The 11,306-nt window shown below is 41.3% G+C and overlaps 1 protein-coding gene and 1 long non-coding RNA gene across 3 annotated transcripts; both read left to right on the plus strand.

Moving 5' to 3' along the window:
* Window positions 1–6: 6 nt before the first annotated feature.
* On the plus strand, window positions 7–2,699 carry LOC103376280 (uncharacterized). 2 transcript variants are annotated; one of them, XR_521293.1, is made up of 4 exons: window positions 7–124; window positions 1,494–1,546; window positions 2,029–2,163; window positions 2,460–2,699. It is a non-coding gene; the product is annotated as an uncharacterized LOC103376280 (long non-coding RNA). The 2 variants fall into 2 exon arrangements; XR_521294.1 differs by lacking the exon at window positions 1,494–1,546.
* A 3,950-nt stretch (window positions 2,700–6,649) lies between these two features.
* LOC103376281 (peroxisomal bifunctional enzyme-like) lies at window positions 6,650–10,949 on the plus strand. The gene is made up of 5 exons (XM_008306662.1): window positions 6,650–6,744; window positions 7,946–8,049; window positions 9,107–9,223; window positions 9,481–9,592; window positions 10,850–10,949. Exons 1-4 carry the CDS (start codon window positions 6,671–6,673, stop codon window positions 9,525–9,527), a joined length of 342 nt encoding a protein of 113 aa, XP_008304884.1. The 5' UTR covers window positions 6,650–6,670; the 3' UTR covers window positions 9,528–9,592; window positions 10,850–10,949.
* The last annotated feature ends 357 nt before the right edge of the window (window positions 10,950–11,306 follow it).

Here is an 11,306-nt window from a genome sequence, read left to right on the forward strand (position 1 = left end):
TTGGCCAAGAGCTGCGCGGGGAGACCAGACTTCCTGCCTTGCGATGGACTCTCCATCTGCGCTACGCACAGCCACGGGAAGTGCTTCAAGCTGCACTGGTGCTGCCACTTGGGCTGGTGTCACTGTAAGTTAGTTTCCCGTGCTTATTTCATAGCTTATCTGTGTTCCCAGAAATCAATCTCAGTGCCACTGATGGAAAAAGAAAATATGCAGGGTGTTTGGTAGTCGTGTTCATGTTGTGGATGCAGAACTGTTACTGTACATCTGCTGTAAAAAGGATAAAAATATGGCAGATACTAACTCGATGTGGGTAAGTTTAGCTGATAAATATTAGATATAATGTGGCACAGAAGGGATTTTGGCATCAATATGACTCCTTTGACGCGCAAAGGGAACATTTACTGCCCGCGGAAAGTGCTGCTATTTCATGTTCTGAATAGATTTTAAAGTCTCCCCGCGTTTATTTCAATAATATCATATCAAACTACATCAAATGTAAGCTAGATTGGAGTAAAAACCCTCCAGCAGACGCCCTGGTATTAATAGTTTATGTCGTCTAAACAGTGGAGGCTGAAGAATTCATGAGCAGGGAAATGTCACATTGTGGTTTCAGTGTTTATCACTGTTCATCTGGTTTTGTTGGCTGTATCAGTGTGATGACACTGACATCACACACCCTGAATCATCACTTTCATTTTCTGTTGTTCTGTCTTTTTATCCACAAGGCCAGAAAGCAACCATGAATTGTGACTGGTCCCACGTTCCTTTTTCTTTCCCTCCATGCATAAGTTCAAATGGCGTTGTCAACCCACCACGCACATTTCTCTAACGGTATCGTCCTTAATGCAGAACACACGACATACTCTGCAAATGAACAGACATCAGTAAAACGTCAGCTTTTCCCCCAAACGTTGGAGAGATAGCAGCTCAGGAACAACCCCAACAGAATTTACTTTGCCAAACGGTATGAAGACTGTATCTCTGCTGTTTTGCGGTGAAGTTGTTCGAGCCTAATTTAAAAGGGAATCTCTGAACGGTGTAAAGTGTTCGTTTCAAATTATTATGGTGATGTTCGATAAAGTGATAGTTTGCCAGAAACTGATTAGACCACCGCGAGGGCGCGTGCAGCTTTATAATGATGTGTCGCTTGTCTGCAGCTGTTCCTCTCGGTAAACCGACGTGACACTGAAGCCTCTTTCCACCGACGGGTGCACGGTCGGTGCGGAGCGGGTCGGGACGCATAATGCTGTGTTCAGAATTGAGCGAATTTGACGCGCGTCAAAGAGCAAGTTGAAAAATCTGAACTCTTGCGATCTGACGCGCCGCGATGGCCAATCAGCGTTGAGATTCTCTGGTGACGTCAGGAACCGGCCGGCACCGGCTACTCATTCATTCTTTGAAAAGTGGAGGAAAAGCTCATTGTTGCCGTGTGAGTCCACCCGGAGCGATATGACACAGCCTCCTTTTTCTTTTTCTTTTTTTTATCGAAACAGGAATAAAAAGGAGCTTGCTTGGAAGAAAGTGAGTGAGGAGGTCGGAGAACCTGGTCAGTTGTGAAAACATTTGTCTGTCATTTAATTCCAGCTATCGGTATTACTAGCAAGCACTGCCCCGATTAGCACAACCGCCGTCGTGGCAAAGACGCTAATTTTGGCTTCACTAGTTCATATTTACGTGTTTTTCTTCAGTGGAGTCATGCAAGAAGAGCCTGAGGGACACATATTTGAAGGAGAGGAGAAAGGAGACAGAGAGGAGAAGTGGCTCAGCAGCAGAGACAGGGAAGAGATGGAAGCACTCTGCAGTCCTGTCTTTCCTCGACCCCTTCGTTACCCCGAGAGAAACATCGGGTAACATGGAGGAGGTGGTGGAGGAACACAGGGCTGCAGAGTACGACCTAATTGATGAACAGGGACCAGACACAGAAGCAGCAGCAGGGCAGTCAGAGAATGAGGACCAAGGTTTGTTGACATCTAAAGACACACATGCACACAGCATTAAAATGGGTGCATTTATATATTGTCACTACAGAACATCCAGGTCCCATCCCTGATGATGGCGAAGGCAGTGATGCGGGCCACCTGTCGCTGCCAGAACCTGCTGCTGCTTCTGCCCCTCCTGAACCTGCCGTGGAAGCCCCTTCCACATCGGCTGCTGTGCCCAGAGGTATGTACGCGACTAGAGCAACAAGGTTATTTATCAGTTATGACACTGATCACTAAATGTTTTTGAAATGAATTACTTTGAGCAATTTCTTAAAGGAAAAAGGATATTATGTGATTCCAGCTATTTGAATGTGAATATTTTATTATTCTGCATATTTGCTTTTCCATTGTACTGTGTTCATGGCCTTTCATTTTATACTCACATAACTTTTGTGTGTTCCTTGGTTACTTTAACAAAGTATTGGATTGAGTAAAATGCTCCAGCATCTCAAAATATCTTGTTTATAATATATACAGTGACCCCAAGGAGGAGGCTACAAACAAGGTCGAGGGAGCAGCCGACGGTTTTTAAATTGGGGTAACAATCTCTGCAGGGAAGGAAGCAGGCTTCATCTCTCCTTTCTCCTCTCCTTCTTGTCCCTCACTCTTCCCTTCACTCCTCTCATTCCTCCAAGCAAGCTCCTTTTTATTCCTGTTTGTAAATAGTTTATATTTGTGTATGTAGTTTTTTATATTTTTGTTGTTCGTATGTACAGTATCTTTTTTTTGTAAATAAATATGATTATTTTTCAAAAGGGACCAAAGTTTGACTTATTTAAACTAAAGGTAACACTGAGGTAGAAATTTGATTTACATTAAAGTTCAGGTAAGATGATATCCTTAAGATTCAGCATTCTGAACAAAAATATATTTAAAAAAGTAAAAGCACTGCACACATCTATGTATTTATTTTGGTACTGATATAAAATATAATATTGCAGGACCTTTGCTCAAAAGTAACATGTGGGTGGCTCTTAAAAGAGCCGTTGTGGTGTGCTGCTTTGTGCACTACATGGTGCCATGGGACCGCTCCCTCCGCAGAGAAGTATGTCATGAAGGCTTCCTTCACCCGGACGGCTTCTCTGGCAGAGTTGTTGGCTGCAACCCGACCTAGACCTGGCAGTGGCTCCACCTCACCAGCCGACATGCTTCCCCTCACTGCAGGTACTTCTGCTGACCTCCGCATGAAGTTGTGGAGAACACAGGTTGCCTTCACGCACTTCTCCGCAACATCAGGATGTACCTCGATGGCATGCCTGTACATCCGCCACATGGGAAGAGAGGTTCCTCATGAGGTTTCTTTAGAGGGGAAAGGCCTCATCAGCAACAAAGACGTGTGGCTGGGTTCCTCGGGCATCAGCTCCTGGTAGTGGCCGGTCAGCAGGCAGTTGGAGGGTTCCAGCTCAGAGTGACTGACCAAAAATTGAATTCGCCAGAATCCCACCATCACTCGTTCTTCTGTACCCCCCTACATCAGTCACCCGGAAACAATATTTCGCATCTACAACTGCAAGGAGAACTAAAGAAAAAGTTTGATGTGCTTGCCATCCAGTGCTCCACAGCAGAGAGGGAAATTCCACTGCTCCTCAAAACCCTCTGCAACGGACCTCCAGTCCTCTGTGGAGGGCACAGCCATGAATTCCTCCACCAGGCAGTCCTAGATTGCAGTGACCACCTTGCCTCATGATATTCAAATTAACTAGAAATTAATAAAAGAAGAAAATGAACATAATAATAATAATAATAATAATAAACATTTATTGAATTTCCCTTCTGGGATAAATAAAGTATTTTTCATTTCATTTCATAAATTAATGGTTCTATTAACCTCCCATCCACTAGGGGGCGGTAAAGCTCCGAGTGTCGCCATTTTGAAAACAGCAGTGAGCAGCCAAGAAGACGAAGAAGATCATTTCTCCATAGAAGAAATCCTAGTTCAGCTGTGACATGTAGGGGAGGGAAAGTGTGATGAAGGTGATAAAGTCCTGCCCGTCCAGGCGATTCAAAGTTCCGAGAAGAAGTGCGACAGGTTGCAGTCTTCGTTCAACACCATCATGGCTCAATACNAAAATATAATATTGCAGGACCTTTGCTCAAAAGTAACATGTGGGTGGCTCTTAAAAGAGCCGTTGTGGTGTGCTGCTTTGTGCACGACATGGTGCCATGGGACCGCTCCCTCCGCAGAGAAGTATGCCATGAAGGCTTCCTTCACCCGGACGGCTTCTCTGGCAGAGTTGTTGGCTGCAACACGACCTAGACCTGGCAGTGGCTCCACCTCACCAGCCGACATGCTTCCCCTCACTGCAGGTACTTCTGATGACCTCCGCATGAAGTTGTGGAGAACACAGGTTGCCTTCACGCACTTCTTCGCAACATCAGGATGTACCTCGATGGCATGCCTGTACATCCGCCACTGGGAAGAGAGGTTCCTCATGAGGTTTCTTTAGAGGGGAAAGGCCTCATCAGCAACAAAGACGTGTGGCTGGGGTCCTCAGGTGTCAGCTCCTGGTAGTGGCCGGTCAGCAGGCAGTTGGAGGGTTCCAGCTCGGAGTGACTGACCAAAAACTGAATTGGTCAGAATCCCACCATCACTCGTTCTTCCGTACCCCCCTACATCAGTCACCCGGAAACAATATTTTGCATCTACAACTGCAAGGAGAACTAAAGAAAAAGTTCAACATGCTTGCCATCCAGTGCTCCACAGCAGAGAGGGAAATTCCACCGCTCCTCAAAATCTTCTGCAATGGACCTCCAGTCCTCTGTGGGGGGCACAGCCATGAATTCCTCCAACAGGCAGTCCCAGATTGCAGTGACCACTTTGCCTCATGATATTCAATTTAACTTGAAATTAATAAAAGAAGAAAATAAACAAATAATAATAATAATAAACATTTATTGAATTTCCCTTCTGGGATAAATAAAGTATTTTTCATTTCATAAATTAATGGTTCTATTTACCTCCCGTCCACTAGAGGGCGGTAAAGCTCCGAGTGTCGCCATTTTGAAAACAGCACTGAGGAGCCAAGAAGACGAAGAAGATCATTTCTCCATAGAGGAAAGCCCAGTTCAGCTGTGACATGTAGGGGAGGGAAAGTGTGATAAAGGTGATAAAGTCCTGCCCGTCCAGGCGATTCAAAGTTCCGAGAAGAAGTGCGACAGGTTGCAGTCTTCGTTCAACACCATCATGGCTCAATACACTCGTGTTGCGGGGTCTGTCGGCTTGATAATGCTACAAAACCCGCCTGTTAACGCACTCAGGTGAGCTCAAGTCAAAACCAAGACTGCAGAACTTTTATTTGTACATGTTAATATCCTTCCAAACATTTTTTTCCCTATAAATTATGATTTGAATAATGCTGCTCTTTAGTGGAAGCTTTAGCTGTAGCTGCACTAGCTAACCCAAAGTTGCACAAGAAGAAGTAAACAAGTGAAAAAGTTTAGTGCGCAGTTACTTGTCTTTGTGCAGACAAGGCCAAGTGTTTTGTCAGAGGGTGGTGCTAAAGGAAAGGATTTTTCTCCTATTAAATACATTATAAAGTGTAATTTTGAGGTATTTGTACTCCATTATATTATACTTCTTAGCTTACATTTTTTGGAAAGTTACTGCAGTGGGCTGACAGCTGTATTAACCGCTTTGCAAATTAATTTATAACATCCTAAATCTGTGATGACCTTTAAAATGCGATGTTACTGGTTAACAGTTTATGTAACAGTTGGTTGCATTAAAATTAGCTGCTTCTTGTATTGTAATAATTATAAACTATTCAGTATTATGACACAGACAGCAGCCATACTTCTGCATAATTAGATTTTCATTGCTTTAAAGTACATTTTGCGGACAATACATTTGTACTATTTATTTATTTGTAATATTTTCAATGCAAAGCTTCACTCATCGTGCTGTACTTCTCTGTTGAGATTTTTTTTTTTCCACCGTTGACCTGAATTCAACTTGTCCACTCTACACAGACATACTGATTACAGAACTGCAAATAAATAATTTACTAATGGCTGTTTGGCAGTGAGCAATGTTTTCTTTTTCAGCAACACTCAAACTACCCAACACATACAGCAACAGCTGGATCTGCTGCTCACTGGCAGCTCCACCAGAGCACACAGGCCCAGTGGTGATTGTGACGAAGGAGAGAAGCCTTTTTCCCAACATTTATTCCGTTTGCGCTCTATTTAGGCCAGCATTGCCCTATTTTGAGAAGCGTCTTCCATATATAATGTATGTTATATTCTTGATTATGCATATCTTTTGAATTTAACTTTTTATCATGTTGCGCTTTTACATGACTGTTCATTTAAAATGAGTTTATCAGAAATGATTTGTGACATTAAAGAGTGAAACTATAGAAAACAAGCAGATGGCAGTTATTAAACTGTATATTTAGGTTGCAGCAAAATGATGAAGTAAAATTTAGTGTACTTCAGATTCACATCATGTTGTCATATCGCTAAATATTAGTTGTGAATTGTGGAAGAAGGGCTGTAGTGGAAAGGTTTTATTGTCCCATTTGAAGTCAGACGTAACAAGTTGGAGGAAATGTGCAGTTGCTATTTTTCTGACAGATGCTGTGATCGCTTGTTGATATTTTTTGCATCAGACGGGTTGCGTGACGTTCATCCAAANTCAAAGTTCCGAGAAGAAGTGCGACAGGTTGCAGTCTTCGTTCAACACCATCATGGCTCAATACACTCGTGTTGCGGGGTCTGTCGGCTTGATAACGCTACAAAACCCGCCTGTTAATGCACTCAGGTGAGCTCAAGTCAAGACTGCAGAACTTTTTTTTTTTTTTTACATGTTAATATCCTTTTTCTTGTAACTTATGATTTGCATAATGCTGCTCTTTAGTGGAAGCTTTAGCTGTAGCTGCACTAGCTAACCCAAAGTTGCACAAGAAGAAGTAAACAAGTGAAAAAAGTTTTGTGCGCAGTTACTTGTCTTTGTGCAGACAAGGCCAAGTGTTTTGTCAGAGGGTGGTGCTAAAGGAAAGGATTTTGCTCCTATTAAATAGATTATAAAGTCTAATTTTATTTGTCCTCCATTATGTTATACTTCTTAGCTTACATTTTTGGAGAGAATTACTGTCGTGCTGTACTTCTCGGTTAAAAATCAGATTTTTTTTTCCCACCGTTGACCTGAATTCAACTTGTCCACTCGACACAGACATACTGATTACAGAACTGTAAATAAATAATTTACTAATGGCTGTTTGGCAGTGAGCAATGTTTTCTTTTTCAGCAACACTCAAACTACCCAACACATACAACGACAGCTGGATCTGCTGCTCACTGGCAGCTCCACCAGAGCACATAGGCTCAGTGGTGATTGTGAAGAAGGAAAGAAGCCTTTTCCCCAACATTTATTCCATTTGCACTCTATTTAGGCCAGCATTGCCCTATTTTCAGAAGCGTCTTCCATATATAATGTATGTTTTATTCTTAATTATGCATATCTTTTGAATTTAACTTTTTATCATGTTGCGCTTTTACATGGCTGTTCATTTGAAATGAGTTTATCAGAAATGATTTGTGACATTAAAGAGTGAAACTATAGAAAACAAGCAGATGGCAGTTATTAAGTTGTATATTTAGGTTGCAGCAAAATGATGAAGTAAAATTTAGTGTACTTCAGATTCACATCATGTTGTCATATTGCTAAATATTAGTTCTGAATTTTGGAAGGAGGGCTGTAGTGGAAAGGTTTTATTGTCCCATTTGAAGTCAGACTTAACAATTTGGAGGAAATGTGCAGTTGCTATTTTTCTGACAGATGCTGTGATCGCTTGTTGATATTTTTTGCATCAGACGGGTTGCGTGACGTTCATCCAAAACTGCAGCCTTTACTATTTGCACTGATTAAAATTACAATTTCATTTCCAGATGGATTTATTTTTCGGCCCTGGTTTAAACAGTAACAAAACAGCAAATAAAACAAAAGTCAATTTATTCTGCAGTGCGATGGTGAGGCAAGGCGTCGTTGACACGATGGAGAGAGCCCTCAGTGCTCCGGAAGTGAAGTCTTTAGTCATCTGTGGCCAGAAGGAAACATTCTGTGGAGGTATGGACCCTTTTCTTTTTGTTTCTTGTAACATGACAGCGGTGACACAACTTCAAATCTGTCATTTCACAGTTTCAGGTGGAAACTGGTATCAGCATACCAATAAGTTGTTTAAGTCAAAACAGGCACACATTAATGTCATTCTGGTTGCAAATAATGCATGTTTTAATCCCACATTGTTTTCTTGGTGTTTTCTCTTCAGTGATTTTTATAATATAGAATACGTGAACTGCTCAGGTCCTCAGTAAGTCAGCAGGGCCGAGTGAACTGACACTCAAAAAGTCTTCACAGCTAAGAACAGAAATTGGATTTAAAAATCATATTTCTACTGACAAAATCAAAACTTAATAGCAGCCTAATAAACATTCTTAATTAAAAGGACAAAAAACAATTTACGGCCTTCTCTTTTATGTGTGTCCACATTACAGTTAATGTAGTGGTGATTTGTGAGATGCATTTATTGCAGGAAGCAAAACAAATATAATTGCTGCAGTCACAACATTCAGAGGGAAAAATCTTAACGACAAAATCAAAAGTAAATTATGACACGGTTTCACTTGTTAAATAACTAGTGCACTTGTTATTTTTTAATTGCACTTGTTAAAAAACAAGTGCAGTAAACATAGTTAATTATTAATAAGTGTGTACTACAGAAGAATATTTTAATGTGAGTCCACAGTAGGGCTGTAGCTGACAAATGTTTTCATCACTGATTAACTTGCTGATCATTTGCTTAATAAATTGATTAGTTTTGGTCAATGAAACTTCCAAAAAAAAAAGGAAAAAAAACATCTAAAACCAAAAGATATCCATCACATAAGATACAGATAAGTGGCAAATAGTCATATTTGAAAAGCTGAAGTAATTTTTAAACAACAGAAATGACTGAATCTGTTTTTTTATTGATCAAAATCAGATTAGATTTTAAAACAATTCAAAGATCACACACAGGAGCAAACATTTTGTAGGACCATGTGCACTTCATACTATAGCGCGTCACCTTTGTCTTTCTCTTTGAGCTTCCTGATCATTTTGCCAATTTGATTTTTTGTAACAGGAGCAGACATCAGGGAGTTTGGGACAAAGATGTCTGGTCCTCCACTGACACCGCTGATCCACGCCATCGAGGCTTCGACCAAGCCGGTGGTGGCAGCCATAGAGGGGGTCGCTTTAGGTGGAGGCCTTTTGTTAGCACTTGGCTGTCATTATCGCATCTCACATTCTAAAGTTCGTTCATGTTTTAGAGCTCAAACTTGTCACTTTAAATCTGTCTGTCAACAGTGTGACAGTTTCATCTTTTTTCATCCATGTAATAAACCATGTAGCATTTCCATTAGACAGAGGAAGCTGTATCTGTGAATGTCATTGTGGCAAACCCACACAGTTCAGCATCTTCTGTACGTCCAATTTTGTGCCTTTATGTCCTTCCAGGCCAAACTGGGGCTTCCAGAGGTGATTCTGGGTCTACTGCCAGCTGAGACGGCATCTCAGCGTCTGCCAAGGCTCATTGGGGTTCCAGCTGCCTTAGACCTCATCACCACAGGTAGCAACCACAGGTTAACTCTGTCTGACTTTTACAGTGTTAATACAAGTTTTAAAGGCCTAAGCGCATATGAAGAAGACATAAAACGCCTTAGTCTGTTTCTCACAGTTTGTTTGTCTTTGAAATCTGATTGCATTTTAGTACAGAACATACGGATGTCCCTGCAGTTAGTTGCAGAGGTGGGAAGTAACGCAGTACAAATACTTTATTACTGTACTTAAGTAGATTTTGCAGGTATCTGTACTTTTTCTTGCGAATTATTTTTTTTCCCCAAAACTGGCTCGTTACTTGTTTGAACCTCCGCAGATGACGACATGACGTAAAAGACGTAACAACAAACATCTTTATCTTTCCCAGCAGCGTGCACTTTGTCACACACCCCTGCCTGCGAGAGGCTTTTTAACACTGCAGGACTGATTTTCAGACCCAAACGGGCAAGAACTTTGAGAACCAGCTTCTACTGAAGCTCAATAAAAGATGTTGGTAGTCTTGAAGAGACGAGTGTTTCCATGTTGATTATAATGATGCTGAAATGGAAAACTGTCCAGTGATGTTTTATTTCTCTGTAGCAGCACTGTGCAGGTTCTTAAAGGATGAAAACAATCCTATTTTGTGTGCTTAAAACTTTTTTTTTCGTTTTGCAGAGTTATCAAAAGAGGCCTCGCGTATCATCGAAGCTAAAACTTCATTTTTACTTTTCACTTTTGTACTTAAGTAAATTTCTGAACCTGTACTTTTTTACTTTTACTTGAGTAAAGGAGTTGAATCAGTACTTCTACTTTTACCAGAGTCTATTTTTAAGTATATCTACTTCTACTTAAGTAAAGAATGTGAGTACTTTTGCCATCTCTGGTTAATTGCACAGAATTCCCAGACACAAGAAGGGAGCTGCTGTTTGTTGCTATCACCAGCAGGGGGCAGCATGCGCTAAGTTTTACCATGAAGACTTCCTAAAATGCCTCTTCTGTGATTAACTACTATATCAGATTATCAGAAATATTCTGAACAAATCTTTATTTAGACAAATTGTGATTCCTCAGCCTTTCCCCTTAAAGAATGTTTTATTATCTTTATTCTTTTCTTATTTTGTGGTGTTTTGCCTTTTATCTGATGAAGGCCACAATCAGTGTATATTGTGGCTACGTACAAGAACTCTTAATGACAACGCCACCTGAACTGATATTAGTCATATTCTAGTAATTTAATATGCCGTATGTCATTCATATAAAGCCTGAATGACTTTCACATCTCTCGCAGGCCGCCACGTGACTGCTGCTGAGGCTCTGCAACTTGGAATCGTGGATCAGGTTACTGATCACAGCACTGTGGATGCAGCTGTGAAGTTTGCCTTGAGTGTTGCAGGTGAGAGACACACAAAAAAAAAAAGGAGCTCAAAGTACTCACTGGAATAAAAGTGCTCGGTGAAAGGAAGAAGCAAAAATTCCTCCTCGAGCGGTTATTTTAGGCGAGTCCGACATCAAGACCCGTCGACATGTAGGTTGTGAAAGTCAAAGGAAGCAGAAAACACAGCAGCCAGATCCTCCGCCACAGCAGCCATAAATGTTGCATGGCTCTGTCAGATGTGCTCTGATGTCTTCACTGCTTTTGCTGTATTATTCAGAAGGGCGAAAAGGGACAAACTTTCTTAGAATATTAATAATGGGCCCTTACGAGTCATTTAGGAGGGTGAGGGTTGCCCCGCGCATGTGAGTCA

Source organism: Stegastes partitus, unplaced genomic scaffold (genome assembly GCF_000690725.1).
Source record: "Stegastes partitus isolate 25-593 unplaced genomic scaffold, Stegastes_partitus-1.0.2 Scaffold3772, whole genome shotgun sequence".
Classification (NCBI taxonomy): Eukaryota; Metazoa; Chordata; class Actinopteri; family Pomacentridae; genus Stegastes; species Stegastes partitus.